The 18,551-nt window shown below is 38.4% G+C and overlaps 1 protein-coding gene across 2 annotated transcripts in view; it reads right to left on the reverse strand.

The window, feature by feature from the left end:
* The window catches only part of Tab3 (TGF-beta activated kinase 1 (MAP3K7) binding protein 3), a 61,782-nt gene that overhangs the window by 23,563 nt on the left and 19,668 nt on the right, over nt 1-18,551 (reverse strand). The window contains exons 2-4 of one of the 2 annotated variants that reach the window (XM_008822729.3): nt 16,090-16,182; nt 12,320-12,405; nt 1,290-1,481 (exon numbers count right to left, since the gene is read on the reverse strand). In XM_008822729.3, the coding sequence (XP_008820951.1) occupies nt 1,290-1,391 (102 nt within the window). In that variant the 5' untranslated portion in view covers nt 1,392-1,481; nt 12,320-12,405; nt 16,090-16,182. The remainder of the gene's footprint in view (nt 1-1,289; nt 1,482-12,319; nt 12,406-16,089; nt 16,183-18,551) is intronic. The other variant, XM_029558441.1, reaches the window with a different exon arrangement.

The following is an 18,551-nucleotide window of genomic DNA, read 5'->3' on the forward strand; positions in this document are numbered from 1 at the left end:
CTGAGAAAAGAAATTTATTTTGCAGTTGAGAACAAAACAAAGGGAATGTTTCTGAACTAATGCAGCGATTAATCAGTTATTAGTAAGGACTTACCAATTAAAAAATATAAAGGGAATAAATTATCTACAGACCTTTGAAGGTATACTGAAATTACCTTCTGCAGAAGTAGACTGTACTTTTAAAATTATTTATTATTTTAGATGTATGAGTGTATTACCTGCATGCATGTAAGTATAACCATGTTGTGCAATGCCAGTGAAAGCCAGAAGAGGGTCTCAGATTCCCCAGGAATGGGAGTTACAGTTATTTGTTAGCTGCCATATGAGTGTTAGGCACTGTACCTGGGTCCTCTACAGGAGCAACCAGTGCTCTTTAACCACTGAGCCATCTACCCAACCCCATGAAGTAGACTCTAACTTTGAGATTCAAGGTTCAACTCTAGGGACTAGGGGTATAGTTCTGTGATAGAGACCTTGCATAGCATGCGTGAAACCCAGGGCTTGACTTCTAGGACCAAGCCAAAGGAAAAGAATCAACTCTAAGGATTTAGGGAACAATGACAACCCCTCCTCAAAAATTGAGTGGGAGAGGTGGTAGAGGTCTGAGAACAACTTGTGGGAGTTCTCTCTCTCCTTTTACCATGTGAGTCCCAGGGGTCAAACTCAGGTCATCAGCAACTGCATCTACCCACTGTGTCATCTTGCTGATCCCCCCCAAAATCTTTAAAATGTGTTATTTATTTTTACTTTATGTTTATGAGCATTTTGCCTGCATGTGTATAAGTGCACCAGTACATGCAATGCCTGTGTAGGACAGAAGAGGGCATGGGATCTCCAGGAACTGGGGTTATGGTTAGTTGTTAGAAGCCATGTGCTGGGAACCAAACCCATTTCCTCTGCCAGAGCAGCCAGTGTTCTTAACCAGAGTCATCTCTCCAGCCGCTCCCCAGCCCCCAATTTTTTAAAAGCTAAAAAAGGAGAATCTTTTCTTTGTGCTACATGCCTTTATTTTTCTCAACATCAGTGGATTTCAACTGGGCAATCTTTTTTTTAACCTCACAAGGAACATTCAGCAATTTAAAAAGTCATTTTCCAGTGTCATAGCTGTAGAGATTATACTGAGAAGATAAGCATCTCACCAGGCCTAAGGCAGACCCTCACAACAATTACCCAGTCCACCATGCCAATAGCACTAAATTTGAGAAATTTTGTACTATATATACCAACACAACACAACGTTAATCCTAACAAGGAAAATTTTAGTATTAAGAGCACTGGCAGAAATTTACCTGTAACATGCACTGAGATACCACACCCTCTGGGATTTCAGGGAAACGCTGTCTGAGATCATGGAGAACCTGAATATCAAGCTGTGGACTGCTTTGCGCCATGCCAGAGTAAAGGGTGGTGAAGTATTTACTAGGAAATGAATGTTAACAGGTCTTCCAAAAGCAACGGTCTTCCAACACCACTGTCATTTTCTATTAAAAAAAATTCAAAGTTTTGTTAAATCAAATTCCACATTTTAACTTATTCACATACCATTAATACATTAAAATCAATAAAGCTAAAATAAATATACTTAGGTCCAAGGTTTACAAATGGACAAATTCCTGGATACCACAGGGTAGTTGCATGTATGAACTCATAGCACTTTTGACAGCATGCACAAGACCTGTGCAACCCAAACCAGATAGGGGCTCAGTATGGATGGGGAAGGTGAGCACGAAGCCCCAGCCCTAGCTGAAGATCTATTGGTATTTGATTGACGCTGGGAGAGGGAAAGTCAGTGTTCCTTACTGGTGTGATGTGTAATAGGTTGACCAGACTCCAAGAATAGACCCATACATAAGAGCATTTATGAAACACAGATTAGACTCACTGGGCCTCAAATAAAAAGAAAAAAACAAATAATAGAGGACATGAAGTGTTGGGGTGTGTGTGATAAGATGGGGGTGGAGAAGAAGTCTGAGTATCATCAAAATACACTGTATGAAATTTTGGAATCAATAGAAGTATCTTTTTTAAAAAAGTTCAAATGGGGATTTCTTCTGATGTCATATAGACATTCAAATTAGTGGCTTTCATGCAGGTAATGGGGAGGGAGAAGCTGAAGAAGGAGATAGTAGGAGACTGGTGTTATCAAGGGGAAAATGGGGCTATTTAAAATGGGAAGGGAAGAGGGACAGTTAAATGGGGGAAGAGAGAGGTGAGATAAATAATGATGCTTGGGTGATGTGAAAAATCAGAGGGAAATGTGTTAGTTCAAAAGCTACTGAAAAATACATATACAATATCTGTAACATGAGTGCATGTATATAGTTGAAGGCTTATAGAATAAGAAACGAAGGAGCAACCGTACAGGAGAAACCGTACAGAAGAAACCTCCCTTCAAGTTGTTGGTCAGAGTAGGCCAAGAGACTCCCAAAATAACACAGGCTATGGCCACAGCCCTTAATTGCCTCCCAGAACTTGAAGGTTCTCTATTGCTGGAGACACGACATGCTTCGGACCCAGGACTTGAAGCAATGGAGATGGAACTGACCTGGAAGTCTTCTCCCTGAAGACTAGCTCTCATAGTTCTAGAGGATACTACTCAAGTTGCTGAAGGAGAAAACCAATCAATGATCCAACCCAGCAGTGGAGCCTAATAACCACAGCAAAGACTGTCACAATAAACTATCTCTATTGGTGCAGTAGTGGCACTATTATCTTGGGGATAATCAATAGCTATCTAACTGAACTTAAGGCCTGCTCAATGGGAGGGAAGTCATGGGCGGCACTATAAATATAGCCAAATACACATGTTTGGAGAGGTCATAGATCCTAGAGAAAACCCTAAGTCTGTCGTATCTCTAGACAAATGTAATTTCTTACTGTATGCTGAATATGGATCCTTATATTTACAGACAAGCATACAGTCAGCTTGGAGACTATTAGAGAGTCGCACAATTGGTGACACACCGAGAATAAGTGTCTTTAAGATGCCCAGCCCTATGGCAACACCACAACAGAATCTCTACACCTAAGGTTCAGGGACCATTGCAAAAGAGACAGTAGAAAGATTCTAAGAGCCAGGGATGATGGGTGACCACACAGAAACAAGTTTTCCGCATGACTGGGAACTTGTTCACATGAACTTACACAATGGTGACAGCATGCATGCATAAGAACCATGTAAACTTAAACCATATAAAAACCCAGTACAGAAGTGGGGAAATGGGCAAGAAGCCTCAATCCTAGCTGAGAAACTACTGGCAACTGATCACTGCTGGATGAGAGCGAGTTGGTCTTCTTTAAGGGAATGATGGTAGATATTCTGACTAAGCTGCAGTGGATGAACTTACACCAAGAGACATCTGGAGATACAAACTTGACTTGACAGGCCTTAACATATAAGACAGAAAACATTAAAACCTGGTGTGGAGGGGTGGGGGCTGTATGGGGGTACAGACAAGGGAGAAGATCTAAATATGATCAAGATGTACTGTAAGAAATGCACAAAAATTCAATAAAAAATGACAAAAACCAAATTAGTGGTTTTAAAGTAACAACAAAACAACCAAAATAGAGAAAAAAGTCTCCAGCAGTTTCATTTTAGTCCTGGGGAAGCAAAATAGCCAGATCAAAGCTATACATCTACACATTATATTATTATTATTATTATTATTATTATATTTGGCAAACAAGTATTTCTAGCCTTGAGAAATCCTACTTATGCACAATCACTCAATTTTCCTAAGGGCCATCACATCAATCCTCTAAGGCATAGTCATCATTCTGATACCTGAAATAATGAAACAGAGAAATAAGGACGTGACAATAATCCCACCAAGCACACCTGTACTTTTTGCCTTATATTCTCCCCATACTCTGCAAATCTGATCATTTTCCTCTCATGCCATATTTCAACCAAACAGAACCATGAATGGTTGTCTGCATCAATATCACATGAAGCATCCTGTCAGGATGCATCCTGTCAGCAGCCTGTGATTGCTGTGTATCTGCAAGAGAGACTATCTTCCCTCTTACCTACTGCTTTTCCCAATCCTATTGATCCTGTCCATGTCAGCTGTGGTGGCATCTACCTTCTCTGAGGAGAATGACATCTTCTACTGAGTCCTGATATTTACACCTACACTAGCTAGAGGGCATTCCACTATACTGCCACTGCAGGCTTTTTTGACCCTCAAAGGAGCAACAAAACACTAAACTAAAACCATCTGGGTACCTGAAGATATCTTATATAAATCCTCAGTCCCCCTGAAATGTCCTGTTATGCCAGAAAGTGCGGAAGTACTCAGAAGATGGAAGCTTGGGTAATGACAAGAAGTTAGCTTAAGAAGTTCCCAATGGTCAAATGTGCAATAATTCAAATACTAAAATAACAGAAATGAATTATAGTCCTAAAGATATGAGGTATCCATAATCCAAACCTATGGTTAACCGTTAAATACATGTATAGATGAGAAGGGAAGACTCCTGCTCACAGTAGAACACAAATGGTAAACATGTAGGCTAATGTTGGAGCTGGGAAAACCATCATTTTGCAGCCATGGTGGTAGAGACTGCTTCACCCAAATATCATCAATGAAAGTTAAATCCAGGGAAACTTTGGAAGAAGACTAGGACATACACGCCATCTCAAAAGTGTCTCCTCAAAGCTTATTAGTTGAAAGGGGGAACAATTTTAACCATGTATTACATAAACAGAACATTAGTAATGAAGGCCAGATGGATAGCATATACTTCCAGATGTGATACACTGAGGACACCTTACAGTATGTTGGCCAATAATGTATAACCTGAAACTAGTCATGAAGAAAAAGACACCAAATGAGAAATGCTCTGTTTATAAAAAGGAGAGGAGGGGCTGAAGTGACGGCTCAGCAATTAAGAGCACATACTTCTTTTGCAGAGTTCAGTTCCTAGCACCCATGTCATATGGTTCACAACAACCTGTAACCCTAGATCCAGGGGGGGGGATCTGATGCCTCTGGCCTCCATACTCAGGCATGTATCTATACATAGATACACATAATGAAAAATAAATCTTTGTTTTAAAAGAGAGGAAAATGTCATCTTTAAAAATGTCAATGTTGAGGTTAGTGGGTAAAGGTACTTGCTACTAAACCTGATGTGTCAACCCTCAACCAACATGGTAGAAAGGGACAGAATCAATTCCTGCAAGTTGTCCTCTAACCTCCACTGTGTACTGCGCACACCGACGTGTACCCATGCACAGACACAACATAAATAAATGTAAAAATAAATTTTAAGTCATAAAAAACAAAATGCTAGAAAGATGCTGCATATTAAAGGGCACAGAGCCATTACACCTAATCTAATTCCTAATTCTAGACTGGATCCTATTATAATGGGGGGGCTTATTAGAAAATTGATTGATCAATTAACAAAAGTAGAAAGGAGTAAAGGACATACAACTTCCTCTCAAATAGGAAAAAAAATCCCCCTTGAATACATGTATATACAATTGTGCACACACAAATATGTACACAAGGAAGAAAGAAACTACAAAGCAAACAGAAGACTGTCAACAACAGTTGAATCTAAGAGTTATCTGTACTACTTTATTTTTGCAATTCTCTAAGTTTGATACTATGTCCAAAGAAAAAAGAAAAAAAAACCAAAATTATTATACAAACCAATTAATCAAACAAAAGCATGTCTCTTAGATCTAGGTCTCCTTTATTACTGTACCTCAAAAGCTCGACGAATATCTGCTCAAATACGTTAACTGATTAATCAATTTCCTATACAAAACCAATCTCCCTTAAAAAAGTGATTCTGATAGAACACTATAATTAATGAAGAATATACAGGGGAACTTTTTATACAAATCTTGCCCCTTCCTCCCTGCCCCCCCACAAATACTAGGGTAATAAGAGACAAACTATATCATGCAATTTGTGAATGTTTAGGGAATGCAAATGGGCTTAGGCCAGTTTGCCTTTCAAAACAGCAGGAATCTGAAATGCTAAGAGATTCTGCTAGATTAACAATCTAGGCTTTAACTCAAAAGGGAAATTATTTCAAAGCCCTTAGTACAAATGTACTTTTTTTCTGAAACAGTGTTTGAATTGTCCATCTTTTTCAAACCCTACTGCCATTTTCAGAGTAAAACAATCTATAATTTGCACTATCTAAATGACTCCTAGCTAGATGATAAACTTGCCAAGTCACTGAAGTTTTAAGGCAGCTTTGTCCAATACATATAAAGCAAGTCATGTATATAATTTTAAATGTTCTAATGTGCAAATTATAAAACAGATATGATTTACTAATATATTTATTCAATCTAGTATATCAAAACTATTGTTTTAATATAATAAAAATTAATGTTATTTTCCTTTTTTAAAACTAAGCCCTTGAAATCCAGCATACCTGGGTGCCTTGGAGGCCAGAAGAGGGTGCTGGATCCCGTGGAGTTGGAGTTACAGGCAGTTGTGAACTGACCAACATGGGTGCTGGGAACCAAAATTGGGTCCTCTGGAAGAGCATTAAGTGCTCTTAACTGCTGAGCCATCTTTTAAACTTATAATACATCTCAATTCAGACTGGTCACATCTCCAATGCTCAGTAGTCACGTATGGTGACTGTTAGGCAGTATAGCCTTAAAACTTTAGGATCTTTATTTAAATGATAGGCTAACACTAAGCTCTTCCATTCCTTAATACAGATTCAATACAGGTAGAGTACATGTAACTTAAAAATCTAAAATGCAAAGTGTTCCAAAATCTGAAACTTTTTGAGCACTGATAAGACAGTTTCAGGTTTTCAAACATTTCATATTGCGGTTTCAGATTAGGAATATTCAACCAAAGAATAAACTCTGTGAAAATATTCCAAAATCTGACAACAAATTAGAACTCTGAAAATTTCTGTTCCTAAGCTTTTTATATCCAAAGCTCAGCCTGTAAATCCTTTCAGGGCATACAACTGATTAGATACAGGACCTAGCAGAGACTAGGTGTTCAGTAATTTATTAAGTGAAATTAAAAATAAATCAAATTTAATGTTAAGAATGGTTTTTCTTTTTAAATTGCGTGCGTGCGTGCGTGTGTGTGTGTGCGCACATGTGCGTGTGCTGTGGGGGTATGTGCACTTAAGTGCAGGTGCTTGTGGAGGTTAGAGGTGGTGGAATCCCCTGGAGCTGGAGTTATATAGCAGTAGTGAGATATATGGGTGCAGGAATCCAAACTTAGGTCCTCTGCCAGAGCAGTACATGCTCTTAACGAGTGAGTCATCGCTCCAGCCCCAGTAAAACCACTTTAATTAAATACGCTTGTATTTACAGAAATGGTAACAGCTTTCCTACCAGGAAATGACCCCTCAACACTTGGGAGACTGACCATATTCAAAACAACACATGACTACTTAATTAAAATTTTAACAAAGAATTTCCGAAGCAATCTCATCGTGGCTCAAGAAAAATACTTTTGTTTTTCATTTACCAATCCTAGTTAGAAGTCTTTCAAATACAAAGCCAATGAAGTTGTGTTTTTTGAGCAAGAAGGAAAAAGAAGAGTGAAGCAGAAGTATTTCAAGTGGCAGCGCACAGGCTCCATTCATGCAGTTCAGCATAAACTTCTCCTTACATTTATCACTGCTATTAGCTCCCAGGTACCAAACAACTATCCTTCAAAGGTAACTATAATTATATTCATTTCACAAACTAGAATATGAATTCAGAGAATAAACATATGGCAAAATCATAACTCCAATCTGAGCCTTCCTTGTCCAAAGCCTGTGGTTTTCCCACTGTTGCTGATAGGTATTAACATCCCCAGGACAAACTCTCAATGATGACTGCCTTTCTTTCAGTGGCTGAGAAAAAAAGACAGCAAACCATCACTGGTTTGTCATCCAAAGAGGGAGTTCCAGGTCTGTGGGGAGGTGGAGGGCTGGGAAGTGAGACAAAAAATCTTGTATAATGTAGTCAGGTGATTAAGGAGTGGTGCTAGAGAAGCTGCATTTTGCATGTTTCAAACAGAAACCAACAACTTACATAACCCAAATCTGAAAAGGTGATTATTAGACCAAAAGTTCATAACAAATAGGAATCTAAATTGATAAAAACATACTTTCCTTATGGGATTATATATGTACTACTTTTCTTAATATTTTATTTTTTTATGTGTATAAGTGTATTTCCTGCATGTATGTAAGTCCACTCTTGTCGTGCAATGCCCATGGAGGCATTGAAGAGGGCGTTGAATCCTCTAGTTCTAGTTACGGATGGTTGTTAGCTGCCATGTGGGTGTTGGGAATCAAACCCAGATCCTCTCTAAGAGCAGTCAATGCTTGTAACCTCTGAGCCATCACTCCAGCCCTACTTCTCTATACATTTTTTGAGCTCAGCAAAGGCACAGGATCATGCCATTATGGCTCAGAGTGTTCTACATCAACTAGAACTTTAGCTTACTTCCTAAAATAATTATACCTGAGGTTGCAAACCAATGGTCTGTGGGCTGGATTCAGCCCACAGATCTGCCAGGTTTGGTACTCACAGTGTTTAAGAAAAAGTTGGGACTGCATTTTAAAACAGAATGACTTTACATAAAAATGGAGGCATCTAGATTTTCAAAATCAGACTATAGCAACTATAGCAACAAGTGGCTGATGCAAAGATATGCTTCATCAGTGATGAAGCCACACATTCTGAGGTCAGGCCTTGCTCCACCTATTTCCAATTTCCATACCTGCTGGATTTGCAGCATCTGAAATGTGTTCTAAAGACAGTAAGAATCAGTTTAGTATATCTAATGGCATACTATAACATTGATGTTGTAATCTGGGACACGATATTTTTTCATGTCAAGACTGTCTCAGGATATGAAAGGTATTCTCACCAGTCCCTCCTACTAAATAGCTCAGTAGTAGCAAGTAACCCGTAGAGAAGCAATAATACCCTGGCTGATAATCCTGTAACCTTGAGGTGAGGTGAACATCTCTTAAGTTTGAAGGAAAATTTTGCGAGGACTTTTAAGATTACAAAAACAATGGAACCACTCTCCCCGCTCCCACCTCTTGGTGTCTCAGCAGTTTTCATGTAGCCCAGGCTAGCCTCTAGCCTCATAGTCACTATGTAGAAGCAAGCCTTGGAATTAATGCTCCCACCTCCACCTCCCAAGTTGGGGGATTCTAAGAGAGCATTATTGTACCCAGCTAAGACTCACACAGTTTTCTTGATTGGTCCTGTCAAGTGTTGGACAAACAAGTACTAGTATAATGCTCTGGAACTTTCATTCATTTTTCTTGCTGATTTGGAGGTTTTGATTTTAAATATTTATTGAATCTTATCCATGTACTAGGCAAGGTACTCAACCCTTTAGCTCATTTAATTCCCTCCCTTGAGAGAGGTAATAATATTCATACTTCAAAAGTGTGAAAAGCTGAAGCACAGAGAAGTGAATAATTAGTCTGCAATCTCAGTGTTAGTAAGACACAAAGTTAGGATGTGAACGTGAAGTTTATGCCCTTAACCAGAGAATAATCCTGTCCTGCTGGCTTATATGGTAAGATTCTGATAATGTCTTAACTCTTAAAAGGCAGATTTAAAACAAATCTTTCTTTGGAAACAAAGAGTATCTGTCTAGACTGAATTTTTTATGTAAAACAGCAACAAGAAGTGTCTGATACTGGAGGATAAAAAATGATCTTTTACTGAAAATGGTTCTAATTTTAGGACTTTATGCACATATATGTAAAAGAGCTATCAAATACAAAGGGATAAGAAAATGGTAACTGTTAATGCTCCTAAAAAGATTTCCCAAAAATTTCTAAAATTGGAACCCTATAAGATTTCCATTATCGTGAAAACCAATTATGGTCACACAGAACCCCTATTTTGTTATAGTCTCCTAAGAAGTTTAAGACAAAAATGGCATTTCTATTACAATGATCAGCAGGAACATTTTTGAGTCAAATATAGCCCCCAGAAACAATTAGAAGCATATTCAAATTGAATTTTAACTTAAAACATTCCCAAATATATGTTTTTTATCTGCAACATATACATTGAAATATTTATACATAAGCCTAAATGTATAGATAGTATATCCATGGAATTACAGCTAAGAGAGCCTGGAAAGAGGAACATCTGAGCTGCAATGGATATATCTAGCACCAGACTCCGAATTTCTAGCAGCAGTCTCTTGACAAAGGAAACTACCGCCCCATAGAGAAATGGCTGATTCTAGAACTAGGTCAGGGACTATACAAAATAAGCTTGGAGCATCTTACAGTGCCAAAAAGTGCAGTACTCAAATGAAAAAAAAAAAAAACATGATGATGAGGACATGGCAAAAATAGCACAGGAGCCAAGTGAAAGTACTCCCAATGACCAAACTAGAAGAATTAAACACCAAACTAAATAAGCAGTATTACATTATGATCCAAAATATTTTAAAAAATCATAAGACTACAGTGATACAAAGAAATGCTAAAATAGTTGGGGGAGTGGAGACAAATCTCATGTGACCAAGAATTTCAAATAGCTTATGCAGGAGAATGAAATATAATTTCCCTCTCCTTAAGTGTGGTATGCACAGTGGTTTCTTTCCAAAATTCAGAAAGGCATAAAGACAAAAGGTTGGTTTACAGCACAGAAGCATGGCAAACACTTTCTCAGATAGGTGGATCAAGGTCAGCATTAATAGTGATAAGCGGTATTGAGAGCACATGCTCTGGATATCATGGGAAGGGAACATCAATGGCACTTTATCTTTATGGTCTTCCTCTAAAAGAATCCATAACCCCAATCTAACTATAAGCAAAACACCTGACAAATCTCAACTGCGATGTATTCTCAAAAGACCTGATCAATACAGAACCCTCAAAACTGTCATGGTCTCCAAAAGCAAGAAAAGTCTGAGAAAGTGTCACAGTCAAGAGCCTAAGGTAACAACCAAATGTGATATAATTGCTTGTGTGGAATCTTAAAACAAAAAATATGCACACCTGGTTAAAAACTAAAGAAATATGAATAAAGCATAGACCACAGTTAAATGATAATAGCTCATTAATTGTAACAAATGTACGCTGTTGATAATGTGAAACTGGGTACAGGGTATATGGGGACTACTCTGTACTATGCTCTCAATTATTCTATAAAAAATCAACCTTGTTCTAAAAATTAAAGCCTATTTAAAATTAGAGAATAAGATGCCCACCCTTAGGTGACATATCTTCAGTGGAACCGCTTTACCCAAGGCTCACAGAACATTGTGGAACAGGGGTGGAGAGAATAATGGTACATCCCCTGGTTCTCACCAGCGAAGCTTCCTTACGCAACAGAGTAGGATGCACATGAAGGCCACAACTGGTTAAGTTTTAGAAAGTGCAGAGTGTGTGTCCTTGGATCGGACACAGAGAGAAGCTATTACAGAGTTCTACAACGGATCACACACAGAGAATATACATCTGAGAGATGCCCCGTCCTAGGTTACATATCTACAGTGGAACCTCTACAACTAAAGCTTGCGGAATATGGCGGAACAGGGAGTAGAGAGAATACCAGTATATCCCTCAACTCTTATCAGTGAAGATTCCATATATAACAGAGTGTGATGCACACAGAAGGCCACAACTGGTTAAGTTTAAGAGAATAAGAGACTGCAGAGTGTGTGTACCTGGATTAGACTCCTATATTAAACCTCACCCACCCACGGCTCAGGGACCATTGCAGAAGAGGGGGCAAAAAGATTGTAAGAGCCAGGGTTGGTCCACAAACATGGGGAAACTGGCTTTTAGGCCACTGGAAGCTTGCTCATGTGAACTTGTGGCAATGGTGGCATTGAGCACAAGACCCATTCCAACTCAATCAGACAAGGGCCCTGAGTAGAGAGAGGGAAATGGGCCAGGTGGGATAGCCCTGGTCTGGGAACTGTTGGAGACTAACTGCTGCTGGGTGATAGAGAGCTGACCTTCCTTAAAATCCCTAGGTGGGGTGAATAGACTCCAGTGGGTGGGCTTGCACTGAGGGACATCTGGATAAAATGCTTGACCAGATGGGAATTGGCATGTATAACAGAATGCATGGGGCCCAGTAGAGGTTTGGAGGGTACTGATGGGGGGAGGGGGTCTAAACTTGATTAAGAACTGTTGTATGAAATGTACAAAAGCTCAATAAAAATATATTAAATAAATAATTAATGAATGAAGGGGTGAGAGAGCTGGGGACAGATCTGGGAGACGTTAAAGGTGAATATGATAAAAATACATAGTATGAAATTCTCAAAGAATTAATACAAAGACTCTCATAAGAATCTTAAAAAGACAGAAAAAAAAAAGATACCTCAATGTAGTCTATGCGTTCTGGAACAGAGTATTTTATTCACATCTCCAACTCTGAAAGCACCTTCTTCTCAGTAGTCTAGGAATCTGTGAAAATGAAGAAAGTTATACTTCTGCTAACTTCCCAATGAACACAGGCAATGACAACTATTTGACATCAAGGAACCGCAGACAGGATGCTAGACTGCACTGTTAGGGCAGGTGGCTCTTTGCCAAGTAGCATCACAAGCTGACTCATCATTTTAGATCAAAATATATCTTCTATAGTCAATCGTACATTATTCCATAGACGTCACAGTTGAAAAAGACAAGTACATAATCTATTGCTTATTTTCTTTGTTCTGGTTTTTGTTTTTTTGAGCCAGGGTCTCCCTGTAGCCCCAGGTGGTCTGGAACTATGTAGACCATACTGGCCTCAATCTCACAGAGATCTGCCTGTGTCTGCCTCCTGACTAAAGGTGTGCCCTACGATACCCAACCCCTAATGCTTATTTTCTTAAGATGTGATGTACCTGGTTGTAACTTATCATCCTGAGTTATCATTTTATTTCAAAAAGGAAACCTAGGCCTATGATGTACACATATAGTTTTTAATTGCATAGTTGAAATATTTAATTTTTAGAAATTCTATCATATAAAATGTTTCTCTTCTGTAATAGCAGTTTATATACAGAACAGCAATCTTTGTCACTTATTTTGGCAAATGAACACTTTTCATTATTTAGAGATTATCTGCATTCTCAGTAAACCAAGTAATTTGATGTTAACATTATCATGTTAAGACAAATGTCAGGTTATTTCAGAGCTATCATACATACAAGTTTCTGATTCAGCTCCTGAGAAAACTTTATTTTATAACCATAGAATTAAAGTATCATATCCTGTTTTGAACATACTTTCAGCACTTTGCTATACTTTTTGTTAATTTATCACTTTATCTTGAATAAAAATGATCACTAAGTATGATCAGTAAGGACTGTTTACCTACCTTATTGCTGTTTGTACCATCTATAATACCCTCTGACATAATACAAAAGCTACCACGATCACATTATCCTATCATGAACTTCAGTCAGCACAGCTTGCTTCTCTTTTGAAATGCTTATAAGTCACTTTGAAATGTTTATAAGTCACTGCGTGTTTATTATCACTTTCAGAACTTCAAATAATTTTTGCTAACTTTTTATTATTTCTTAGGTTTTATCAATATAAATCTTGAACAACAGGAAGACATGCTCCTTTATGCATACTAAATATTCAGTAGAAATGAGAAAATATAAGACCTTAAAGCAATTGCAAATCTAATAGGCTTTGGCTAATATACACTAATGTCTTTGTTGGCTCAATTCCTAAATGATATTATTTTTAAAAAATTCAAGGCAACCTATTGGCAACATATTCCAGAGGCAAATTAGCTCCATATTATTATATTATAAAGATGTACCAGGTAATGGCCATTCTTTTAAAAAAAACAAATATAAAAGAAAATATCAAAGTACAACGCAAATCAATAAATACTAAATTAAAAACCTGTTTCAGATATATGTGTATGTACTAGATCATAAATATGCGTGTTTATTATTGGAGGATGGAGAGATGACTCATTGGTTTGGAGCATTGACTACTCTTGCAGAGGACCTGGGTTCAATTCCCAGCACCCACATGGCAGCTAACTACTGTCCCTAACTCCAGATCTAAGGGAATCCAATGCCATCTTCCAACCTCCATGGGCACCATGGGACATGGGTGCACTTACATACATGCAGGCATTATACTCATACACATAAAATAAAAATAGTAACCCTTTATAATTGATTTAAAAACTTCTTTGGGTCAGCGAGATGGTTCAGTGGCTGAAGGTGCTTGCTGCCAAGCCTGATGACCTGAATTCAATCCCTGGAACCCACATGGTAGAAGGAGAGAAGTGACTCCTTCAAGTTTCCCTCTCACCTCTACATGCACAATGTGACATATATGAACACACAAAATAAGTAAGTATAATAAAAATGTCTTTAGAGAAACAACAACAAAAACATGGATATGAAAACTAGAAGAGCTTATGTGAATCCCTGCGGCTTTCCTGCAGTTCTCTCACATATGCACAGGAGTCATCTGTCTTCTAATTCATTTACAAAACATTTTTTAATAATCAGTCTCATTAACCAGAAATTCAAGTTCAGTGGGAATCTCATAGTGGATGGTTTTGAAAGGTTAACAAAAACAGCAAAATCGTTTCTTTAACAATTTCTAATGTGATGATATTCTGAGCTTAAAAATACAAAGGGCTCATATCCTCAAAATAAGAAAAGCACCCAGGAAGCTACAAACAGAGTGGGGTGAAAGTCTACAGTAGCCAGGAAAAGGTGTAAGTGTTTAAAGTAAGGCAAAAAGAAGGAAACTGAAGAAAGCATCACAAATGAAATGGCATTTAAGTTGACTGTGAAGGGTAGGTCTGTTTTGTTTTGCTGTATAACGTAATTATAAAGTTGGAAGGCTCTAACACATCATCTATGCCAGTGGTTCTCAACGGAGGCCAATTCTCCCTTGCAAAAGGCATTTAGCAGGCCAGCAAGATGGCTCAATAGTTAAGAGCCCTTGCCACAGGACCTGTACCCTTGGCAGAAAGTCAAAGAACTGACTCCTAAACTTTATCTTCTGACCTCCACAAGGGTCCCATAGGACTCCTGAGTGCACATCCATGCTCGCATGCACATGCACACGCACACGCAAACATACACACACACACACACACACACACACACACACACACACATCACCTTTTTTTTTTTAAAGAGACACTTGACAATGCCTAGAACCACTTTTAGTTGTCATAGTGAGGAGGTTTTACTGACATCTGGCAGGCAGAGGCCAGGAATGCTCCCTAACGCCTCACAGCACACAGGACAGTCCCTGACAACAATCACCTAGTCCAAGATGTTAATACTGCTAAAGCAGACAAACACTGAATGTTACCCAGATACAAGCCCTTAGTTACACAAGAAAATAAGTTAAAGAGGGGTTTTAAAACTGGCTTAAAAGGCTGTATGGTTAAACAGGCCTCAGAGCATCTTGCTCAGTGTTTAATTCACAACAGATACCTATATATGTCATTATACATGGGAACATGTTAAAGAGTAGGAACATTTTCGTAAGGTGGAAATATGATCTATCTAGTACTCAAAACTGAGATTTTACATAGCCTTTATTGATTCAGATCTAGCAGACTCTAAGTAAGGATAGTAGTAAGAAAAGTCATACTACGATATCATTAAAACCTGATGCCCTTATTTGTTAATAATGCTAGCATTAATAGCTGCTCAATTCAGTAACGGAACATGGAATGGAGAATCGAGAAGATCTACATTATCTGTATCTAGCTAGTTATTCCTTGGGGTAGGTTTTCTATACTCCACTCACTCAAAGACAGATCTGAGCCATAGGGAGAACTTGTACTTTTCGGGGCTAAATAGGTAGCAGCAGCTGCTCAGGGTGTAAGGTCTAAATCTAAATTAATGAAACTAAATGGTCACCTTTGATTTTTTTTTTGCTCTTCAGGTTTATTTCTTTGCTTTGGCTTTGACACAGTGTTTCATCTTGTGTTTTCAAGGTATCCTTCCAACTCAGCATCCCAAGCAGCTATACCCAGAGAGCTTTCCTCTTAAATGCATAAAGGGGAGGGCACAAATATGAAAATATTGGGACAGGCACAAATATGAAACATCTTAACAGCAATAAAGAACCATTTTCAACAAAGATATACAAACTCCTTACCTCCAATTTTTCAATTGGGAAACTTCAATTAAGATACCTTGTGCAATTTTACTACAACTCGGTGAAAAACCTTGAAGGGCTCACAGCACTGTCCTAAAAAAATAACAAAAAGCAAAGAGGTAAGATCCAACAAACAGTGAAAGGCTTTAAAAAGGAGCATGAACCAATTACAGTGTACAAGTGAAAGATCATGAAAATGTAAACAGTCATTTGAGTCCACGGAATTTTAGTGAATGAAGTTTATGCTCAATCAATGCTAAAGAAAGTTTCCCCAGCTGCCTGCGCCAGGCTGCTCTCCCCAATCACCTCTAAAGCCCAAGGCACAGATCCAAATAGCAGTGGCAAAAAGCTTTGGCTGAAATTCTGCCTTTGGAGAAAGCTAGCAAGAGTAAACCATCAGGGGGTCCCTGCGGCTTCCCAAGATAAAGGAGTCATTAACATTTAATGCATTTGGTTACAAACCTGTGCTGAAGCCCTTTTAGGGCCTTGGATCTTTAAAATTTACATGAGTCCATAGTGAGACTGATTAGTCTCTGGTAAAGTACAGGACTGTGTGAATTCTCACAGCTCAAGTAAGCACCACACGCTAACTGCAAGCCAGCAGTAGTGAAATTGGTGTAAGGTCTTTCTTTCCTCCTTTTTTATTTTTCATCTGCCACTGAATCTCAATAGAATTAGGACTACTCACTCAGAACTAGGAGACGCTCCCCTATAGGGAGCATGAAATCTCCCAATCCATGAAATCACTAAATCACCACACCACCAAGGAATGACTTTTAACTTCCCCCAGAAGGAAGAAAATTACTTTATCATAAACAGTGAAATAAAACAAGGAGTTAAAGATGAAAGCAGAGTCTTCAGTTCCCCAACTGAGGAGTTTAACAACTTATGAAGTGGAAGACATTTTGTGTTAAGCAAACAGCACTAGTGATATAGGTTCTTCCACAGAAACGGATTTTAGCTAATAATGACAGAAGTGACCAAATTAGACATTATGTGCCTGCAGATGTAATATTAGATGAAGTGACAGCAAGTGCTCTTGGCCACACCTCCAAAAGTAAAAACAAAACCTAATTAAACAAATAGATAATAATTTCTAGCCCATTTCAAAGACAAAGGATAATCAAACAAGCTAACCTTACCAGAATGGGACATGAATAAAAGCATGAAGAACTATTTTAGATTACAAGAGAATTATGAAGGACTTAACTGGGGAATATGGATTAGGTGTTGTCTATGCTACTAAGGGAATTATTTGTAGGTATGCTGTATTTGATACCATTGCAGTTAGGAAAGAAAACGTGTTAAGAGGCACATTAACTTAGGGATACAATTATGTATTGTTTCTGCTTTAAATTCTTGGAAAAAGGAAAGGCAATGAGAAAAAATAGTAATGTTTCTGGCTATAGCAATTGAAAGTTACTAAACTTTTTATTTGTATACATTTGGCAATGTTCATAAAGTTAAAAAACAGCTAATAGTCACTACAGTTCTTTAAACAAAACAAAATAACAGTAACATACTCCAAGTGGCACTTAAAAGATTCGAAAGATGATGATATAAGCCATGTGTGGTGCTACATACTTGCAATCCCAGTACTCAGGTAACTGATGCAGGAGAATATGAAGTTCAAAGTCAGCCTGAGCCACATAGAAAGACCTTATCTCAAAAAAAGGAAAAAAGATAGAAAAATGACATGATTTTAATTATCTTATACAGACTATAGAAAGCAAACAGAAATACAAATAACAAACCCTTACATTATTTTTAACAACTGCAATGTCATTTCTATCTTGGGGGTAACCAACAGCTGTCCAACTGGACCTAAAACCTACTCAATTCAAGGGAACTCAAGTCTGGTACTGTAAATCTAGCCAAGACCCTGTGGCTGGAGAGTTTATAGACTCTGTAGGAGAACCTCCTACTGCCACGTTTCTAAAGTAAGTTTCCAACTGCCTTTTAAATGCTCCTCATTATATCCATAGACAAGTGCAGCTCTCACTGGTCTATCATCAAAAATACTTCTTTTTACAGCAGACAGAGGCTATTACACAGATCTACAACTGGTCAAAATGCAGAGAATAACTGACCATGGGGTGCCTGGTCCCAAATGGGACACCTACAACACAACCTCTATACCTAAGGCTCTGAGAACATTGCAGAAGAGGGGGCAGAAAGATTGTAAGAGCCAGAAGACAAAGACGCCTGCTGTGAGATAGTGTCTTCTGGACAGGACAGAGATGTTACACTTAACTCTCAACAATATGGCTGTCCACATAAGATCTGCAAAGACCACACCAGTCAACATGACAACATGGATGGAGGAAGATCTTGCAAGGCCCCCAGGGAGTCAATGGCTTCTGAGGGAGGGAAAAGTTTTCTTCAGGGACGAGACCCCAATCCTAAGTAGTTAACACTAAACACATACATATAAGGACAATGCTAACTGCCCTCAGTAGACT

The sequence above is a fragment of the Nannospalax galili genome, unplaced genomic scaffold (assembly GCF_000622305.1).
Source record: "Nannospalax galili isolate Female #2095 unplaced genomic scaffold, S.galili_v1.0 scaffold7, whole genome shotgun sequence".
NCBI lineage: Eukaryota > Metazoa > Chordata > Mammalia > Rodentia > Spalacidae > Nannospalax > Nannospalax galili.